Source organism: Mus caroli, unplaced genomic scaffold (genome assembly GCF_978045245.1).
Source record: "Mus caroli unplaced genomic scaffold, Mus_caroli_1 scaffold_18, whole genome shotgun sequence".
Classification (NCBI taxonomy): domain Eukaryota; kingdom Metazoa; phylum Chordata; class Mammalia; order Rodentia; family Muridae; genus Mus; species Mus caroli.
The window spans coordinates 7121514-7144000 of NW_028227273.1; the positions used below are offsets into that span (position 1 = coordinate 7121514).

General features: G+C 46.4%; 1 protein-coding gene across 1 annotated transcript; it reads right to left on the reverse strand.

Moving 5' to 3' along the window:
- Positions 1–908: 908 nt before the first annotated feature.
- Epcam (epithelial cell adhesion molecule) lies at positions 909–18243 on the reverse strand. Its single transcript, XM_029470896.2, has 9 exons — positions 18004–18243; positions 14084–14191; positions 13575–13815; positions 12605–12670; positions 12001–12064; positions 10510–10611; positions 7596–7799; positions 2091–2135; positions 909–1381 (listed from the first exon to the last, which is right to left on the reverse strand). The coding sequence occupies exons 1-9, from the start codon at positions 18077–18079 to the stop codon at positions 1340–1342; spliced, it is 948 nt and encodes a 315-aa protein (XP_029326756.1). The 5' UTR covers positions 18080–18243; the 3' UTR covers positions 909–1339.
- Between the last annotated feature and the right edge of the window lie 4244 nt (positions 18244–22487).

Genomic DNA, 22487 nt, shown 5'->3' on the forward strand with positions numbered 1-22487 from the left:
CCTGTATGAATTAAGTACTCACAAAAAGCTCCAGTTTGTACTAAGGGTGTAATACAAAGAGTGTTTCCCGGCTGTACTGGCTGGTTTTGTGTCAACTTGACATAGCTGGAGTTATCACAAAGAAAGGAGCTTCAGTTGAGAAAATGTCTCCATGAGATCCAGCTGTAAAGCATTTTCTCAATTAGTGATCAAGGGGGAAAGGCCCCTTGTGGGTGGTGCCATCTCTGGGCTGGTAGTCTTGGTTCTATAACAGAACAGGCTGAGCAAGCCAGGGGAGGCAAGCCAGTAAGGAACATCCCTCCATGGCCTCTGCATCAGCCCCTGCTTCCTGACCTGCTTGAGTTCCAGTCCTGCATCCTTTGGTGATCAACAGCAATGTGGAAGTGTAAGCTGAATAAACCCTTTCCTCCCTAACTGCTTCTTGGTCATGATGTTTGTGCAGGAATAGAAACCCTGACTAAGACACTGGTAGTGCAAATTGGACACAGGGCCTCTTCATGGTAAGCACATAGTACCACTGAACAACCCTCCCAACCACCCCACACTACCCCAACTCTCACAATATGTTACTGATGGTCAGGGTCTCGCTGGGTAGCCTGGAACTCTGTGTCTACGTAGCCTGGGCTGGCTTCAAAACCACAATCCTGCCCTAGCCTCCCATAACACAAGACTTACCCAAGTTTTTTAAGTTTGACTTTTATTTCTTTCAGATAGGGAGTTGGATAGCCAAGGCCAGTCAGTGGCAGACCATATACACAACAACTCCTTGGAAGCTGTAACCCTCCTACCTCTACCTCCCAAGTACAGAATTATAGGTTTGTACCAGTTAGCAGTGCCAGAGCATTTAGAGATCTATTATCTTAATTATGCATATGCTAGGAAAATTTGATTCAAACAAACTTAGAAACTCACTTTAAAATGTTTTATTTCATTAAAAAAAAGTTTATTATGTACAAGACTCGGGTATATAGAAGGGCAGCTTTAATCACACACAAAAAAATGAGACTAGTCACCGTATTCTACTGTTGGAATGTTTGTGATGCACACTCTGTCATAATAAGCATCAACTATCTTAACTTTGCAGGCTAAGTTCTGAGTTCCACACTGGACCTGCACATAGAAGACATTCGTCTAATTTTACGATCGGTAATGCCGGTGTCCAGCTGCTCGTATTTATGAGTACAAATTTCACTGTTACAAATGTGAAACTAACAAAGTAACTAACAAAGCAGTAACCCTTCGTAGGTCTTCATCTTCCCCAGGTTTATACATCTGCAGTCCAAGCTCTTCTGCCACTTCCCGTCGGGTGGCCCCCTCCTCAGTTCAACACTCAACACGGCTAGGCATTGAGCTCTCTGTGGATCTCACCCATCTCCTTTATCTGCAACGGAGGAGGAAACAGGGTTTCTTTGCTTAGAAGCAACAAAGAACTGGCTGTTCCAGAACTCACCCAGTAGACCAAGCTGGCCCTGAACTCAGCGATCCCCTGCTTCTGCCTCCTGAGTGCTGGGGATTAAAGGCGAGCACCAACCCCACCCCCTCAATGTTTGGGGGTCTTCAGCTGGATGTGGTGGCTCACACCTGTAACCTCAGCACTCAGGAGGCAGAGGAAGATGGGTCTCTACGTTTGCGGCCAGCCTGGTCTACAGAGTGAGTTCCAGGACAGCCAGGGCTATGTAAAGGGACCCTGGATCTAAATAAATAAATTTTGAGTTTATTATTTCTCAATGTAGCCCTAGCTGGCCTTTGTCTCCCTCGTACTGGGGTTAAAGGTGTGCATCCTATGGCCAACTCAAACGATTATTATCAACTTGCAGAGACTTGGGACATCAGCTCAGCAGCCATACTGGGTTTCTCTATCATGGCTTCACTAGAATATCCCTCCACAAGACTCCAAAATCTAAAGCCAGAGGCCTCTGCGCCACTTGTCAAGGATACAGAAGGCAAGTATGAAGTGGCCTGTCACAGAACTCATCCCAAGACTGTAGAGTCTACCGTGTGCAGGACTTCAGTGTAACTGTCTGCCAGTGTCTTGAAAGGGGCACTGATTCCTCGGAATAAGACACTCAGCATATTCTTTACCCACTTACCTCAGCCTTCTCGTATTTTGCTGATTTCTTCCTTGTAGATATAACCTGAAAGAAAAACCATTACTGTTAATATTCAAAGGTGGCAAAATTAACATATGTGCTTTGAACACACCTAAGCACGTGTGTACCAGTTTGGGGGAGTCTAAAAACTGGTCCCATGGTACCAATTCTCTGAACAGCTATATTAGTACCAGAGGTACCTTGCTGAAACAAAAATTGTTAACTGAACGTAGGCAAAATACCCCCACACATTCACTTACCACTCATCCTCAGATAATGAATACTCACAGACATCATCAACACATGACACTCCTTGCATACGTAGCCCTTGCTGGCCTGGAACTCACTATGGAGACCAGGTGGGCCCGAGCTATCCTCTGCCTCCTTGAGCGCAGGGATTGAAAGTGTTCACACTCAGTCAAGCGTCTTCCCTGAGCTTCTACTTGGGTTTCTATTTGACAATTAGACTTCTGTGTGTTTATTTGCCCGCTGAAGATCCTCTCCTATAAACCATCTGTACCTACTTACTACCAATCTTATATCGAGGGAAGGGGTTGTTGCTGTTTTAAGATAGGATTCTGCTAAGCCGGGCAGTGGTGGCGCACGCCTTTAATCCCAGCACTTGGGAGGCAGAGGCAGGCGGATTTCTGAGTTTGAGGCCAGCCTGGTCTACAGAGTGAGTTCTAGGACAGCCAGAAATACACAGAGAAACCCTGCCTCAAAAAACAAACAAAAAAAGATAGGACTATGTTATGTAGGCTAGCTTTGAACCTTGATGCCACAATTCTCCTGCCTCAGCCACCTTGAGTCTATGCCATTGTGTCTAGCTTTGTTGCACACCACTCATACACACAAAATCCTAACCTCACAAGATGGCAAGTGAGAAAATGGTCAAATAGGAAATAGGCCTTGGCCCAGTACAGGGGAACGCCAGGGCCAAGAAGCAGGAGTGGGTGGGTAGGGGAGCACGGAAGGGGGAGGGTATAAGGAACTTTCAGGATAGCATTTGAAATGTATATAAAGAAAATATCTAAAAAAAAAAAAAAAAAAAAAAGGACTAGGCCTTGGGGGCTAGCTTCAGGAATGTAAGCTAACAGGTTTTTTGTTTGTTTGTTTGTTTGTTTGTTTTATGGGGGGGGGTTTTTGGTGTTTTTTTTTTTTTTGTTTTTTGTTTTTTTGCTTTTTCGAGACAGGGTTTTTCTCTGTATAGCCCTGGCTGTCCTGGAACTCACTTGTAGACCAGGCTGGGCTTGAACTCAGAAATCCGCCTGCCTCTGCCTCCCAAGTGCTGGAATTAAAGGTATGTGCCACCACTGCCTGGCTAAACTAACAGTTTTTAACAAGGCAGAGGGAATTGAGAAGGGGAAGGCTTGCACGTTGGCCATGCTCACCTGGCCATAATAGCCACACTTAGCTGAGTCCCCTCAACTAGGCTCCAGCACAAGGCCTCTACCTGCCAGCGGCTGTCATTCTTTCTCTGGGTTTCCTCATCAAATTGTAAGAATTCATTATATGGTACGTCGAACATCCACTTTTATTTTTTTTTTATTTTGCACATCATAAATATTTCCCTAGCTTATTTCTATTTTCTGCTTCACATTAAATTCGTCACGCTTTCCTTTTGGTAGAAGCCTAGGGCAACTTGAAACTCTCAGTCCTCTTGCTGAGCTCAGCCTCCTGAGGGTTAGGCCTGCAGGTGTGAGCCACGAACCCCAGCACCAAATGTTAAAATGCTTAATTTTAGTTGGACATAATGGCACATGCCTAGTGTCCCTGCAAAGGCAGGTGATCAGTTGAATCCAGGAATCCAACAGCAGCCTGGGTAGACTCCATAGGCAGGGGAACACATACGCACACACGCACTCACTCACTAATGGTTGAAGAGATGGCATAGTAGGTAAAGTACTTGTTGTATAAACACAAGGACACAAGTTCCCTCCCGTGTCCCTGTAAAAAAAAAAGCCACGTGTAGCCATGTGTCTGCGAGCCTAGTGTTGGGAAGCAGTGACTTGACAAGAGTTCCCAGAGCTCTCTGGCTGACCAGGCTCAAGGCCAATGAGTTCCAGGATAGCCAGGGCTTTGTAGAGAGACCCTGTCCCAACAAGCCCAAATAAATAAATAAAATAACAAAATAAAAAGATGGAGAGGCACAGAGGAAGACTCCCGGTATTGACCCCTGACCTCCATACAAGACGAGACACAACTCACACGTTTGGATTCCTAGAACCCACAAAAGCAGTGGGTAAGTGTGAAAACGGACCTGAAATGCCATCTTTAGAAGGCAGAGATGAGATTCCCCAGCCTGAAAGCAAGCTGGCTAGCCAACCTCACCATATCAGTCTGCTCTGGGTTTGATTGAGAGAGTCTGCCTATCTTAAAGGGGAAACCAAAAAGCTAGAGAGGAAGATTTCCAGCATTACCCTTAGGCCTCCATGGGCACTTGCACACACATGTGTCCCCACACATGTGAACACATATACTGAAGTATACCACACGCACATACATGTAAGAAAATAAATAAAACATGCAAATAAATAAAGGGTATTTCTCCTCCTGGAGCCCCTTCTACCCTCCCACACTCAGAAGTTCCCTCTCTCCCTCCCCCCTCTCTCTGTAGCGGCGGGCGTCCATGTTTGCACTTCTAAAAACAAAAGGAAACGTAACAAAATTAAAATAAAAATTCACATACACAAAGACACAAGGGAAAGTCAGGTACTATGGCTTACATCTATGACTCCAATTCTTGGAAAGTTGGGATTTAAGAGCAGAAGGTGAGGCCGGGCGTGGTGGCGCACGCCTTTAATCCCAGCACTCGGGAGGCTGAGGCAGGCGGATTTCTGAGTTCAAGGCCAGCCTGGTCTACAAAGTGAGTTCCAGGACAGCCAGGGCTATACAGAGAAACCCTGTCTCGAAAAACCAAAAAAAAAAAAAAAAAAAAAAAAAAAAGAGCAGAAGGTGAAGCTAATCAGATCACTGAGTTCGAAAAGAAAAGGGTGCCGTGATGGTTCAATGAGAATGGAGCTCACAGGCGCAAATGTTCGGGCCTGGCCCTGAGTTGGTGGATTAGGAGGCATGGCTTTGTAGGGCGGGCAGGTGTGTTGCTAGGCTTGAGGCTTCAGGAAGCCCCTGCTATTCTCAGTTCTCTCTGCCTGGTGCATATGGATCAGATGTAAGCTCTTAGCTCCTACTCCTGCCTTCCTCCCAGCCCCACCCCACCCCGCCCCCTACTCCATCCCCGTGCTCCCCACAGTAGTTAGTGATCATTGACTTTAACTCTCTGCAACTATACACAAGTGCTCCCAATCAACTCTTGCTTTCTATAAATTGACTAGGTCACAGTGTTTTGTCACACCAGTGGAAAAGTAATACAGTTGGGGATGCTTGGATAGCTCAGTGATAAAGCACTTGCATAGCATATGTGAGAACTCTAATATCCAATCCCTAGCACTACAAAAACACAGCTACGGGCTGGTGAGATGGCTCAGTGGGTAAGAGCACCCGACTGCTCTTGCGAAGGTCCAAAGTTCAAATCCCAGCAACCACATGGTGGCTCACAACCATCTGTAATGAGATCTGACACCCTCTTCTGGTGTGTCTGAAGACAGCTACAGTGTACTTACATATAATAAAAATAAATAAATCTTAAAAAAAAAAACACAGCTACGTTTATGTATTAATAGATCCCTTTATAGATTTTAACATCATGTGGTTCTTTTTTCTTTTTAAGATTTATTTATTTATTATATGTAAGTACACTGTAGCTGTCTTCAGACACTTCAGAAAAGGGAATCAGATCTCATTGCAGATGGTTGTGAACCACCAGAAAAGGAAATCAGATCTCATTGCAGATGGTTGTGAACCACCATGTGGTTGCTGGGATTTGAACTCAGGACCTTCGGAAGAGCAATCAGTGCTCTTAACTGCAGAGCCATCTCTCCAGCCCCATCATGTGGTTTCTTTCACTGCAGAACATCAGCATTCCTTCTGCTAATTTCTGAGATTACCTTCCTACCTTCCATGCAGTTATTCATCTAGAGTTCGTGTTAGAACATAAGTGAGCTGCCCAGCTCTTACGTCCCTGTGCCCCATCGTGCCTACCCCAATCACCCGGATAACATGGGCAGCCCGGACAGTGTAAAATAGGATCTCAATATTTGTTTTTACGGGATGGGAACCAAGTGTGGTAACAATGCTAGACTGAAAACTAAGTCACCACACACCTTCAAATTTAGCTTTATTTGGGCTTTCTGAGATAAGGTCTTGCTGTAAAACTCTAGCTAGCCTTAAAGTCTTTTTTATTTTTACCCCTCCCCCAAGATTTCTCTCTCTCTCTCTCTCTCTCTCTCTTTTTTTTTTTTTGGTGGGAAGTGTTTGAGACAGAGTTTCTCTGTATAGCTCTGGCTATCCTGGAACTCACTTTATAGACCAGGCTGGCCTGGAACTCAGAAATCCGCCTGCCTCTACCTCCCAAGTGCTGGGATTAAAGGCGTGCACCAACATGTCCGGCCTTTTCTTTTTATTGGATATTTTATTTAATTGCATTTCAAATGTTATCCCCAATCCCAGTTTCCCCTCCGGAAACCCCTTATTCCTATCCTCCCTCTCCCTGCTTCTATGAAGGTGTTCCTCTACCCACCTACTCCTGCCTCCCTGCCTCGGCATTCCCCTGCCCCACCAAGATTTCTATTCATTTTGTTTTATGTTTATGTATACCTGGTGCCTAGTACATTGGACCTATGAAGGTCAGAAGTTAAGATCCCTTAGAACTGGGCTACAGGTGGTTGTGAACTCTCTGTGGGTTCTGGAAGCTGAATCCGGAACCTCTCCAAGAGCAACAAGTGCTGTTAACCACTGAGCCATCTCTCCAGGCCCTGGTCCTAAAGTCTCGATCCTCCTGCCTGAGCTTCTCAAGGGCTTGGACTACAGAAGTATGGCATCCTACCCTGCCATATCCTGAATTCTGATGTACTGGTGAGACTGCCTGATACCAACCACGCTTAAGGTCCTAGGATAAAGCCGACTTCTTTAAATCTCTGAGTCTTCGACCTTTACCTCCCAAATGCTGGGATTAGGAGCATGTACCATTCATTATACTGTACCCGGTGCAAATTTGTTATTTATGTAGAATCACTGCTACACGGATACTTTTGATTATTTTCTTGCTAACTTAAGCTCTGTGTTGTTTTGGGGCCAGGGCTCAGTTTGCGGCACCACCAAACCCAAAACCAAACAAATAATAAATGTGGTGTTGTGCATCTCAGTGACTGATCTGGGAGTTCTAGTCTGCTGTGCTCTGGCAGGAGCACTGAATTCCTTGCAGGGAACTGGGCTGTGTTCATCAGCTGAGGTGTTTTCTCATGAGCCATCCATCTTTTCCAGCTTTAGGAAGTGACTATTTTGTAAAGAGGAACCAGAAACGCAATACAGTCCTTCACTGAAGTTTCCAAACACGGGTAGTTTTTCAGGCTAATATAAGAACCCATCTTTCCCTGCGCCCTGACTCACCAGGACAACAATCCCAGCGATGACTGCTAATGACACCACCACAATGACAGCGATGATCCCGGCCGTGAGGCCCTGCATGGAGAACTCGGGTGCCTTTTCATCGACGTAGTAAATCAGAGTCTGCCCGGGGTCCAGATCGAGCGGCTCTCCGTTCACTCTCAGGTCCATGCTCTTAGAAGAGTGGAACAAGGACTCCCCCTTCACCTACAGAGGAGAAGAATAGAAACTGTTCTAGACAGACAGCACAGGCACCGGTGTCTGCATACCAACTGCGGGCCAGAAGAGAACGGCCAAGAATCCTCACGGTTGGTTTCCATGCTAACAAGCTGAGCCAGGGAAACTTTAAGGCACGGATTTATTACAGGAAAAATGCCATCCACAAAAGGAGAAACGAAGTCCAGACTGAAACATAACAACACATGGCCAATTCACTCTCATGCTTTCTTCTATCCCTTCATCTTCCATGCCCAAAGTATTCTGAAGTAAACTGCAGAAGAATACCTCACTGTAATAAACACACGCTTAGCCAGGTGCAGTATCTTCCATCTCTCACCCTACCATCGGAGAACTCAGGCTGAAGCCTACCCTCTACCATGAATTCTAGAGGTCAACCTAGACTAACGTAAGACTGTCTCAAAACAAAGAGGTATAATAAAGAACAAACACTAGATAAACATATACTTATATACAAAGTTGTCTTTGAACTCAGTCCCCCTGCCTCAGCCTTCAGTGCCAGAATTACAGTGTATTCTACCACCTCTGGTGCTCACATGTTTTTAAAATGGAAGCTGGGCAGTGGTGGTGCACGCCTTCAATCCCATCTCCCGGGAGGCAGAGGCAGGTGAATCTCTATAAATTTTAGGCCAGCCTGCTCTACAGAGAGAGTTCCAGGACAGCCAGGGCTACATGGAGAAACTCTGTCACGGGAAAAAGAAAGCCAAAACAGAGACTGACTTGACATCTCAGCTATGAAGAAGGCTTGAGTTTGGTTCGCAGAACCCACATCAGGCAGCTCACAACAAACTGTAACTGTAATCGAGGTCCTGGAGATGCGCTTAGCCTCTGGTCTCAAGGCACCTGTGCTAACATGCACACAGATACACAAAGACACACACACCTACACAAAATGAGAATCAGTCTTTAAAATGGGGGACTGACTCCTATTCATAGAAATTATTAGAATACTGGATGAGGAGACAGACAGAGACACACAGAGAGAGAGAGAGAGAGAGAGAGAGAGAGAGAGAGAGAGAGAGAGAGAGAGAGAGAGAGAGAGAGAGAGAGAGAGAGGAAATAAATAAGTGTAAGAAAAGAGAAAGCTAGGTATACATAGTTCACAGTTCAGTAGTAGACTGTTCTAGACTGTCCCCAGCATACTGGAATACATACTGGATTTAATTCCTAACACAGCAAAGATTAAAACAGGAGTCAGAGGGCCTAGAAACTGGCAGAATGCTTACCTAGCATGTCCAGGTACCAGTCCTCAGTATGACATAAACTAGTCATAGTGACACTCACTTGTAGTCTAGCACTTGGGACACTATTACATCACAGACCTGTCCCTCCTTCTCCTAAGATAGCAGGCCATGCATTTCCTACCAGCTTTGGTTTCCATATCGCCTGCTAGCAGGATTTGTGCTTCCTCATCTCTCTGCTCCTAACAATGCTGATACCTGGACACCCTCCCAAACACGATCTGACTATGGCTAAGTTCCCCAGTCTCTGAGAAAGCTACAAAGAAAGGGCTCTCTCGCCAGCCTGCTCCTGCCATGGTAGACATCTCTATTCTTTCATTTTACATTTTTCTCTGCTTTAGATTTACTTTTATTGTCTTCAATTGTTGTTTTGGTTTTCGTTTTTTTAAGACAGGGTTTCTCTGTGCAGCTCTGGCTATCCTAGAACTCACTCTGTAGACAGGATGGCCTCAAACTCAGATCTGCCTGCCTTCGCCTCCCAAGTGGCAGCGCCAGCCACCAGCCATCTGTTATTCTGAACTTCAGTTGACAGCTGCCTGGTGTGTGCGCTGGGGATCAAACACAGGTCCTCTGAAAGAACAGGGCATGGTCTTCACTCTGCTAAGCCATCTTCCTGCTCCACTTTACACAAAATGTAGATGTTATATCCTCCCCTCGACCCCAGGCCTCTGGAAGGATGCACCATCCCTCATAAAGCTCTCCTACCTAGTGGTCCAACCACAGCCCCTAGGACTGCAAGGCCCTCTCTCCTTGTAAAGCTCATCTTTGGAAGGGTAATTTCATAGTCTCTGCTTTCCCAAACTACTACTCTCTCTTTGTAGACAGGGCCCAGAACTTGGGAGATGGAGGCAGGAGGATCAGGAGTCCGAGGCCAGCCTACAAGAAACTGTCTCAAAAAGGACATGGTGGGCTGGTGAGATGGCTCAGTGGGTAAGAGCACCCGACTGCTCTTCCAAAGGTCCAGAGTTCAAATCCCAGCAACCACATGGTGGCTCACAACCATCCGTAACGAGATCTGGCGCCCTCTTCTGGCGTGTCTGAAGACAGCTACAGTGTACTTACATATAATAAATAAATAAGTCTTTAAAAAAAAAAAAAAAAAAAAAAGGGACATAGGGACATGGTTCTGCATGTCTTTGACCCCAGCCACTCAGGAGGCAGAGGTAAGCAGATCTGTGTGACTGCAGGGACAGCCAGGGATATAGATAGAGAGATAGATGTGTGTATGTATATGTGTGTGTGTGCATGTGTATGTATGTATACGTATGAATGCATGTGTGTGTGTATATATGTGTGTGTTTGTGTGTGTGTGTGTGTGTGTGTGTGTGTGTATCTTGAGTGCCAGGACAGCCAGGGATATATATATTGAGATGCTGTCTCAAAAAACAAACAAAAACAAAAAAGTATTAAGCTTTAAAAATTACACGGTTTATACTTACATCTTTTTCAAAATAGTAAGCCACATCAGCTATGTCCACGTCACCTTGTGTTTTCTGAGAAGAGTTTTGCATCAGATCAATGGTGATAACATTATTCTCATACTGGGGAGAAAGAGTGAAAACACAAATTAATATAATTAAAATACAAAAAGAGTTTGTTCAGCAGTCAGAATATAGAATTTTATTTTGTGTCATCTATACCCACCAGGATGCATCCATTAATGAATAACTTATCACTAGCAACTGAAAAATCTGAGAGGACTTTATCTAAGAGAGTAAACTAGCAATGCAAACAGCTTTTTTCTTTAAGAGTTAAGTAAAGGGCCAACTAGGTACGATGGTTAGTTTTAAATGTCAACTAAAATCTAGAAGCATTTGAGCCTCGATGAGGGACTGTCTATATTGGGTTGACCTATGGCAAATCTGTGAGGATTATTTCTATTATGTTAATTAAGGTGGGAAGATTATGGCCTGCATCACTTCCTAGGCTGGGGCCTGTATTAAAATGAAAGAAAGCTGGGCAAGGCAGGCATGCGTGTAGTCATTCTCTCTGCTCTTGACGGTGGATGTTGCTAGCTGCTTGGCCACCAATGTAATGGTGGCCACCACAAAGTAAATTCCTGCTGTAGTTGACTCCCACAAGGAGACTCTAATCTGGAATTGTGAGCTAAAATTGTAAACCCTGTTGGGGCTGAAGACATGGCTTAGCAGTTTATAGCACTTGTTGCCCTTGAGGACAGGGGTTTAATTCCTAGCTGCTAACCATCTGTAACACGGACACTAGGAGGTCCGATGGCCTTTTCTGAACACCTGGAGCACCAGGTCAAAACATGGTGCACACGCAGGCAAAAACACTCATACAAGTAAAATAAACCTCAAACCACCACCAATAAACCCTCTCTCCCCTAACTCGCTTTCTTCAGGGCACCTTATCACAGCAACAGGAAGGGAAACCAAGAGGCTGGGTAAGGACAGCCTGTGGCAGGGCGTGCAGAAGGCAATCCCAGAGCGCTCTGCGAGGTGTAAGAGCAGCATGCTTCCGCATAAGAGACACTATTTGTCCTTTACGTGTCCTTAAGGGTACACTGGAGCTTGTGAGGTCGATGGAAGGAAAACCACTGGGATTCCATATTAAGTGCCCAGGATTTAAATTAATACTAAAATTCATTTAGCTACCATTAAAAATCACTGGCTGTTCGCCAGGGCAGTGATGGAACACGCCTTTAAGCCCAGCACTTGAGAGACAGAGGCAGGCTGATCTCTGAATTCCAGGCCAGCCTAATCTACAGAGTGAGTTCTAGGACAGCCAGGGCAACACAGAGAGACCCAGTCTGGGTGTGGGAGAGGGAAGCAGTGGCTGTCATTTATACTCAAACCACACTCCCCTACCAACTTGCTGCTAAAACTAGCTCGTTTACCAAAAAACAACAACAAACCAACCAACAAACAAAACAAAAAACAAACAAAAAAAAGAACCCCCCCAAAACTTACCATAATGTTTTTGATAAATTTCTGATTCAGCTTATATCGAGATGTGAACGCCTCCTGAAGGGCACTGCAAATAATTTACAAATTTCGCTTTTTGAAATTGTACCACAATAGAATCTCTACTTCTTAAGTAGATAGCTCAAGGACATATACATAAATATATATGTATATGTGCATATAGCATTTTTTTTTCAATTTTTTTTCTTTAAAGAAGGGGGCTCATTATGTAGCTAGCCTAGCTGACTTGGGACTTGGTGTGCAATGATGGCTAGACTGTATAATTTTAATTATTTTATATACACACACACACATTTAATTAATTTAATTTAAAATCACAGTTAGTGGTTCAAGCCAGCATCAGCCATTGGAGTGTCAATCTGATTAGGAGCAGAACATTTACACAGTACCCACGTATCTGTCAATGGATTATTCATAAACTCCAAAAGGGAAAATGGTAACTTCACAATAGAGAAACCCAGCAGACATAGCTTGTAAAGGGACGAAGCCCATCGTGATGTGATCTGGGTCTGGGAAAGGCACGTGATCACTTATATAGTTTTCCTGTCAAGGTGCATAAATACAGTAGTATAGGTGCAATCACACTTACGTCTGCAAACTCTGATGGTCATAAGGGTTTTCTCTTTCTTTGTGTTTTAGTTCAATGATGATCCAGCTGTAAGACAAGATGGTATCAACTGTGTATAACTCTTTTAAGCTATTTTCCAAAGAGGCCAGAATTCCAATTCTGAACAGGGAGGGATGAGAGCTAACAGAACCTGTAAGTGTTGTGGTGAACCTGCCTCCTACATCCTGGGAGAAAGCGCACCCACAAGGAAATGCCCTTTCTGACACTGACTGCTGCTGCTGCTACAGCACACGAGGCCAGCTGGCCTGCCGCCTTCCCAGGTTCTTCCAACAGTGGCTTCAGCTTGACAGGACTCCTGTCTGCTCTCATCTATTTCTCCGTCCTCTGTGCTGTGCTCGGGGAGAGAGCCCCAGCTTCTCTACCACTTGTCTCCAGCACAAATAGTCCCACTTTAGGACTCAATCCATGAGTGCGTTCAGTGTAAGCTACTCACACGCACTTTACATTAATCCAACTTCAAAACGGGGACCAGAGGTTCAGTAACCGATGTCACGCCCACTACCGTTTCCGTAAAACCTAAGACCCAGCCTGTCTACACAGGACATTCAGAAGCCAGCTCTGGAAATGTCACAACCCAGAGATCATTCCAGGCCTCCTTTCATTCCTCACACTTAATGACTTGCCAAGGATAAAAAGCTTTGGCAATTTCCACAAAACAACACAGCTGGATTAGAGCCAAGAAAACAAATATAACTGGATTAGGGCCAATAAAGCCCAACTCAAGGTTGGTGATTGCCATTTCATGAGGCACGGAGACAGGATGGACACTTGTTACTCCAAAAGGGATCTAAGTAGCCCAGGCTGGTCTCAAACTCACTGTGGCTGGCCCTGAACTCCTACGCCTGGCTTTTCCCGGTTTTTGAATTCCGAGGCACAAAAATCTTATTTGGTATTCAAAGCTAAACTTAAGCGCACGGGAAAGCTCACTCACTAGGTCCTCACGCGCTCGGTGCACGTGATCTCCGTGTCCTTGTCGGTTCTTCGGACTCCGGCAGTGTTGACACACCAGCACGTGGCGGTGCCATTGCACTGCTTGGCTTTGAAGAGCCCCTGCTCGTCGCAGTCGGGGTCGTACAGCCCGTCGTTGTTCTGGATCGCCCCTTCGGGCTTTATCCTCCTCCCAGACTTGCTGTGAGTCATTTCCGCCTTCATCGCCAAGCATTTAGACGCCACTGGAAAGGTGATAACAGTAACGCCCAATGAGAGACAGCTGCAGCTTCACGTGCCCAGGGCACAGCTTTTTAATCTGCTGCCATCCCAGGCCAAGGATTATTCACGCACCCTTCCATTCCACACGCCCTTCTATTCCCCGCACTGAATTACTGGCTGAAGATACTTTCCACAAAATAACAGATTAGAGCCAATAAAACAACTCAAGGAGCCTCGATTTGAAAAGTATTATCAAGATTAAAGTTCCAGGCAATAAGAAGATTTACTCACGTTTGGAGCAAATGACAGTATTCTGTGTACCATAGGAAGTACACTGGCATTCACCATATTCATTCAGAGAGCAACTTGTTGCCAGTTTGTAGTTGTCACAGACACAGTCTAGAAAATTGTAAAAAAAAAAAAAAAAATTAAAAAAAATTAAGTTTAAAATGTAGCTCCAACTGTCAACTCACTCTGTCAATCATACCTTTAAGAAGTGGTCCTGAGAGAAGCTGGAGAAAGCACCTAAGGAGCTAAAGGGGTCTGCAACCCTATAGGTGGAACAACAATATGAACTAACCAGTACCCCGGAGCTCTTGACTCTAGCTGCATATGTATCAAAAGATGGCCTAGGGCTGGTGAGATGGCTCAGTGGGTAAGAGCACCCGACTGCTCTTCCGAAGGTCCAGAGTTCAAATCCCAGCAACCACATGGTGGCTCACAACCATCCATAACGAGATCTGGCGCCCTCTTCTGGAGTATCTGAGGACAGCTACAGTGTACTTACATATAATAAATAAATAAATCTTTAAAAAAAAAAAAAAAAAAAAAAAAGATGGCCTAGTCGGCCATCACTGGAAATAGAGGCCCACTGGTCGTGCAAACTTTATATGCCTCAGTAAAGGGGAATGTCAGGGCTAAGAAGTGGGAGTGGGTGGGTAGGGGAGTGGTGGGGGGAGGGTATGGGGGACTTTGGGGATAGCATTGAAAATGTAAATGAGGAAAATATCTAATAAAAAAATATTAAAAAAGAAAAAAAAAAAAGAAGGGGTCCTGAGCCAGGTGTGCTGGTGCACGCCTTTAGTCCTCCACCCATGTGACTTGTCATATAAGTGTTCTCTCTCAAAAAACAAAACAAAACAAAAAACTGGGATATAATAGTGCATGCCTTTAATCCCAGCACGACAGAGGTAGAGGCTGCTGGATGTCTGTGAGTTCAAAGCCAGCCTGGTGTACACGGTAAGTTCCAGGAGAGCCAAAACTATGTAGATAGACCCCCATCTCTTAAATAAACAAAATAAATAATTTAAAAATTAAGACAAAAGAGATGTAACCCCTGAATATTTTCCAGCTATAATTTGAGTGAGTCGCCTCACACTGGCCACTTTGTGACATCACACTGTCTAATCTTGGCCAGTTCCCACTTCCACTTTCCTTTACGTTGTTAATTTTCAGGAGAGAAAAATTTGTTCTAAGCAGTGAATCGAAGTCTGTTAGGGAAATGTGGCCGAGAACTCTGCGGGGTGGGACTGGCCCCAAGGGAGGAAGACTGGGGTTGTCTTGGCAGTGCCAGGATAGGTTAGCGCACCGGTGGTATTTCTTCCTTGTCGGCAGGCGCTCTCTCTCTCTCTCTCTCTCTCTCTGCCTTGCATTTACTCCCTGGCTGGAGCAGGGCACTCTGAGGGTAAGTACAGAGGTCAGAGGGTAAAGCTGAAGAGCTTCTTCTCTCTTCCACTTCCTGGGTCCGGGGACCCTGGTCACTAAGCCTACTGATCCACAAGTACCTTCAGTCACTGAGCCATTTCCACAAGTACCTTCAGCCACTGAGCCATTTCCACAAGTACCTTCAGTCACTGAGCCATTTCCACAAGTACCTTCAGTCACTAAGCCTACTGATCCACAAGTACCTTCAGTCACTGAGCCATTTCCACAAGTACCTTCAGCCACTGAGCCATTTCCACAAGTACCTTCAGTCACTGAGCCATTTCCACAAGTACCTTCAGTCACTGAGCCATTTCCACAAGTACCTTCAGTCACTAAGCCTACTGATCCACAAGTACCTTCAGTCACTGAGCCATTTCCACAAGTACCTTCAGCCACTGAGCCATTTCCCTGGCCCCAAACTAGAGATCCTTTGCCCTTGGTCTCCTCGGTGCTGGGCTAAGAGGTGTTGATTACTACCCGTGGACAACTTCGTTGTTGCTGGCTTTGTTTTTAATTTTTAATTTTTTTGTCTTTTTGGAAGCAGGGTCTTGCTATATACTCCAGGTTAGCTTCAAGTTCACAATCTGGAATCACAGACATGCAGCTATGTACATAACTATATACATAATATGTAGCCCTGGCCGGCCTGGCTCTGCATAGACCAGGCCTCCTTCAACCAGAGACCTACCTGCCAGATCTTCAGCCAGAGTGCTAGGACTCAATAAAGGCTTGCACCACCAGCCCAGCCGGAAATAAACCCGACTCTCTAAAGATCTTACAGCCTTGCCGCTGCACTACTGGGCTTTCCTTTCTGAAGCTAAACCTTCACTCATTTACTCTGCACATTTAGCTATGTATTTTGTGTATACACACAAACGCATACACACATGCCACAGTTCAAATGTGGAAGTCAGAGGCCAACGCGGGAGTCCATTCCCCCTTCTGCCTGTGGGCCTTGGGACTTTAACTCAGAAGTAACTTTACCCACTGAGCCAGAAATGGTCCTGTCATTAAAAAAAAAAAAAAAGGAATCTTTTCCCTTTCCTTCTTCTGAGTCCCTCCCTCCCTCCTTCCCTCCCTTTCTGGATATTTCTGGATTTTACAGCCCAAGCTCACTACAGCCCTCCAGCCGCCTCAGCTTCTCAAGTGCTGGTGCTGGGCTTACAGACTGAGGCTCCCACACCTGTCTGTTCCCGTCACTTCCCACTGTCCCCCTCTACGACTACACACTTATCTGTGAGTAATTTTATCTTTTCCTCTAGAAGTCAACAACTCCAGATCTGCCATCTATGTCTCTTCCCCGACAAGTCACTTCCTAAGGAACGCCTACTTGGGGCCCAGGAGGTTTCTATTCAAGCTTTTCTTCATTTCACAGGGCTCCTTTAGCCCAGGCTGGCCTCCGTTGCTACGCCAATTCAAGATGACCTTGAATTGCTAATCCTCCAGGTTCCACTTCCCAAGGTCTGGGGTTACAGGTGCCTTGTTTATGGGGTTCTAGGGAACCAAGGCCAGGGACTTGACATCCCAGCCCTCAAGTTACAATTTAGCCCAAGAGATCAGAAAGCTATAGCTTGATTAAACTGTATTAAAATGTAATTAATGGATATAGGCCACGTCTCTCAGTTGGGAATGAAATCCTTCCCAGAAAACAGAACTAAATTATATTTAACTTAAAAAATTGAGAAAGAAACAAAAGGGAAAGAAATTCTCTCCAGACTGCTTTGTTCAAGTCTCCACTTCCAGACACCATCTTAGAAATAAATCAAAAATTGGAGCAAACTCTATAGTAAGAACAAGTACTTAAGATCGAACTCCACATCCTTCTCTCTACAGATCACTCAAGTCACTGTTCTGACTCCCACAAATCGTCCTACTTCATGAAAACTCAGTTTTAAAAATAAAAGCCTAAAGTAGAAAACTTCCTTCATGAAATGTTGGAAAGATAGCTATATAAATTTACCTGTATCCCGAAACACAAATATGCACAATTTTTAATTAAGAGTGGAGAGATTATGCGATTTTTAGAAAGGTCTTTACAGTTTATCTTTGTATCTGTCCTCCCTACAATAAACACTGCATTCATTAGTCATGATTCTTAGAAAAGGAAAAACACACCTCCGGCGGCCAGTAAGTCCCAGCAGGCCCGCCTCCGACGCGCAGGTGCATAGCGGCCTCGGGGGAGCTACCTGTCCCCTCCCGGGGCCCACATCCGGGGACCGGGGCAGGTACGGAGGGAGGGAGGGCTGACTGGCAGGTCGCAGCAACGAAGGCCAGCGCCTTGGAACTTGGAACCCCAAGTTGGAGTCGCCAGACCTGGGGCGGTGGCCGCTCAGCCACCCCGGCCGCCCGCCCCCGCCGGGCACAGCACACCGCCGCCTCATCCGAGCGCGCGTCCCGCCCGCCCGCACCGTCGGGTCTCGGAGCCAGAGACCGCAGCCCCGCTGTCCGCTCCCCATCACCGGCCAGACACGACCCCACCACACCTCCGCCCCAGGTCCACGCCTCACCTTTCTGAGCCGCGGCCAGCGTCGCTGTGACCACCGCGAGCAGGAGCCCGAAGGCGAGGGCCTGGGGACGCGCCATGCTTCGCGCGGAGCGGCGAGGGGGACTCGCGGAGGTGCGGCGCGGGACGGCTCGGAGGACAGTCGCGCTGCGCGGCGGCGGACGGACTGAGCGCTGTGCGCGCGGCGAGGCGGGAGCGGACCTGCGGACCTGCTGCCCCGGCGGCCGGCCACGCCCCTCCCCGCCCTCACCTCCGCTCGCCCGCCCACCCGCCCGCGGTGACTCACCCGCCCCACCTCGCCCCCTCGCCAGGTGTGCGCTGCCCGGGACCAGAGGCGGGGACTCCAGTACCCCGGAAGGACCGGATGTCGCGGACACCCGAGACTGGATGTGAAAGCCGAAAGGGATACCAAGTCAAACCGAGAACTTCCTGGACGAAAGACAATAGACAATCCTTGACTTTGCGCTGCGCCCGGCAGCTTACTTTCCAATACCTTTTCACACTTTTACAGTTATTTATGCGTACGAATTTTTGCCTGCATGCTTGCGCACCACCTGCATGCCTGGTCCTCTTATTAGTCAGAAGAGGGCTTTGGGTCCCCTCGTGCAGGAGTTATGTATGGATGGCTAAGAGCCAACTGGTGAGTGCTCGAAATGGAACCAGGGCTGGTGGTACACACCCTCAATCCTAGCACGACGAAAGCAGAGGCAGGAGGATCTCTGTGAGTTCGATTACAGCCAGGCCCACACAAGAGAAACTCTGTCTCGAAAAACAAACCAAAAAAAAAAAAAAAAAATCGAGGAAAGACCTCTAGTGAAACATGCAGCAGCAGCCGCCGCCGCCCCAGGTCTCACGTGCAGAATCAGTCCATCAGAGGGAAGAAGTGCTGCTTCTCTTCCAGACCTGGGTTTTATGGGTCTTTGGAGGGGTGGGGGTAGGGGGCGGACACACTGTTCAGCCCCCAGTTTGGGTTGGTCAGTTTGAACTAAGACAGCGCAGCCGATAGGCTTATAGCACATACCGGTGGGATAAACAGTCCTCATTCAGTCTTGAACTTGTCAGACCGGTCCTCCAGCAGGTGGGCCCTACTGGCGGGAGAAAAAGCAGGCCAGGCCTTCTATTTAAGCCTCCAGGCTTTTGTCTCAGATCAGCAGGGTGAGGGAGAAGCTGGAAGTTTGCCATCTTCATCACCTATTTTTGTGGTCCTATCCCTAAATGTCTGCCTGTTAGAGATCTTCTGACCCCTAGTTCCTGATGTCCAGAATTCAGTCCCTAGGACCCACAGGGTGGAAGGAGAGAGCCCACCCCCACTAGTTAATCCTCTGACCTCCATCCTCATGAAATAGCATGACCCTCCCCACTAGAATGGGGCGGGGGGGGGGCGTTTACAGAAAGCATTAGACTAGATATCTCTACATAGAGCACAGATAGAATTTTGGATACAATATTCTTTATAGCATCTCAAGGATCTCTAACTCCCCTTCTGCCCCAATCTCTCCATCAACTCACAACTCAGAAAAAGTTGGACACATTTCCAGCCCTCTGGGGATGTAGATCAGTCAGAAGGCTGTTTGTTGAGCACACTTGAAAACCTGGGTTTGATCTCCAGCATCTCCTAAACTGGGCTTGGTGGCAGAGGCCCGCAATGCCAGCACTGGGAAGGTGAAAGCAGAAAATCAGAAGTTGACAGTCATCCTCGGCTAGCTCTGCAGTTAGGGTCCAACTTGGGCTCTCTGGAGACCCTGACTCCACCAATGACCACCAAGGCTTCTTCCTTGAAGAATTTTGTGTTCACTGCTCTGTTAAGTCACCGAGGCATGAGAAAGGATCGAATGGGTGATGGTTTGCCTTTTTTTAAAGATGGTATCTTTTTAAAAAATATTTTATTTTTATTTTACATGTATGGGTGTTTTGCCCCCACTATGTAGCTGAGCATAGCCTTGAACTCTTGATTCTTTTTTTTTTTTTTTTTGGTTTTTCGAGACAGGGTTTCTCTTCTCTGTATAGCCCTGGCTGTCCTAGAACTCACTTTGTAGACCAGGCTGGCCTCGAACTCAGAAATCTGCCTGCCTCTGCCTCCCGAGTGCTGGGATTAAAGGCGTGCGCCACCACGCCCGGCTGAACTCTTGATTCTTTTGCCTCTGGCTGGCAAGTGCTGACTTGCATAGAGACTACAGGCATAGGACACCTTGGCTGACCTAGGGTTTTTGGTTTTGTACTGTTTTTGGTTTTGGTTGGTTGGTTTTTGAGGAGGGGTCTCACTGTACCAGACTGGACTCAACTCCTGGTAATCTTCCTACCTCAGCATCCTAACTGTTATCATTAAAAGCATGAACCACAACTGGACTGTGGTGCTGCACGCTCTTAGCCCCAGCATTCGGAAAGCAGGGGCAGACGGATCTCTGTGAGTTCAAGGCCATCCTGGTCTACAAAGTGAATTCCAGTACAGCCTGGGTTAAACAAAGAACCCCTGTCTCAAAACAAGAAAAAAAAAAAAAAAGGCAGGAACCACCATATTATGGTGAGGCCAGAGGATGAGGCTGGATGTGAACCCACGGCTTGGCACATGCTAAGCAAGCTCTCTACCTATATTATATATTAGTTATTAGATTGCCACCATCCCCAACCCATGGGAGTCCAGCTCAGTCTCTCTCTATCCTTTCCTGATCTTGATGGTGTTTCAGACACCAGTCCTCAGCAGTGGGTCGATGGGATGAAGTATGGAAGATAGAGGTGCCACAGAGGCTTCACACCCATGTCAGCGGGCGGACCCGCTCTTAACCAGTGCTTTGAGACCTCAAAATAGAAAAGAAGGAAAAGAAGGAGGAGGAGGAGGGAGAGGAGGAGAAGAAAAGAAATAATTAGGGACTGGAGTGTAGTCCATCTGTCTAATGCATGCACAAGGCCCTGTGTTTTGAGTTTTGTTTTTGTTTTTTTTTTTTGTTTTTCTTTGTTTTGTTTTTCGAGACAGGGTTTCTCTGTGTAGCCCTGGCTGTCCTGGCACTCACTTTGTAGACCAGGCTGGCCTCGAACTCAGAAATTCGCCTGCCTCTGCCTCCTGAGTGCTGGGATTAAAGGCGTGCACCACCACACCCGGCTTTGTTTTTGTTTTTGTGTTTTCCCCAGCACCATATACACACTCCACACGCAGAGAAATGAGTCACCAAGGGTAACCAGAGGGAAGGGAAATTAAACAATAGTGTGTTGAAGGGAGAGGCATTAAAAATTATGTGAGGGAGGCTGGAGAGATAGTTGAGCATGGCAAAGTGAGACTGGAGAGGTGGCTCAGAGGTTCAGAGCACTGTCTGCTCTTCCAGAGGTCCTGAGTTCAATCCCCAGCAACCACATGTTGGCTCACAACCATCTGTAATGGATCTGACGCCCTCTTCTGGTGTGTCTGAAGACAGCTATAATTGTACTCAAATACATTAAATAAATAAATATATCTTTTTTAAAAAAAAGTGCTTGCCATGCATGGGGGCTTTAATTCCCTCCCTGCATCCATAAAAAGCCAGATGTGGAAGAAGCAGATGCTTAGAATTCTAGCACTGAACAGCAGTAGGAACAGAAAGAACCCTGCACTGTCTGGCCAGCCAACCTGGCCTAGCTGGTGAACCCCAGACCCTAGCAAGTCACCCTGTCTTTTAAAAGCCAGGCAGAACCTAGAGCAGTTTTGAATGCTTACCCTTGCCCTGGGTTTGTGTGTGTGTGTGTGTGTGTGTGTGTGTGTGTGTGTGTAAGTGAGCTGTGCTGGTGGTACATTAATCCCTCCATCCCAACTACCCTTGGGAGGTAGAGGCAGAAGGATCTGTGAACTTGAAGCCAACCTGGTCTATAGAGCGAGTTCCAGGCCATGCTGGGCTACACAGTGAAACCCCTGTCTCAGACAAAGAAAAAAATGTAGATGGATAAATAGATAGATAGATGATAGATAGATAGATAGATAGATACATACATACATAGATACATACATAGATACATACATAGATACATAGATACATATAGATACATAGATACATACATAGATACATAGATACATAGATAGAGTCTGGAAATTAAGGCCAGTTAAACAACAGCGAGATGGGCAGTGCCTGAAGAGACCATACTCAAGACTGCCCTCTGGCACACGCAGAGGTTTTAACTGTACCTGTTAAAACCACTAGAGTCATACCCTGCAGAGCTTTGTTTTTTAAGATTTCTTTTTATTTTCTGTGTATGAGTTTTTGCCTGCTTATATGTAAACGTGCCATATGAACATAGTATTCCCCCAAGGCCAGAATAGGCATTGGATTCCCTGGAAGGGATTGAATCAACAAGGGCAGCCTGTGCTCTGAATCACTGGGCTGTGTCACCAGTCCCCACTGATGGAAAATTTTTGAGGCTAATGGATACCCCGTTATTCCTTAAAGATTTGTGTTAAGTAGGGCGGAGGTGGCGCACACCTTTAATCCCAGCACTTGGGAGGCAGAGGCAGGTGGATTTCTGAGT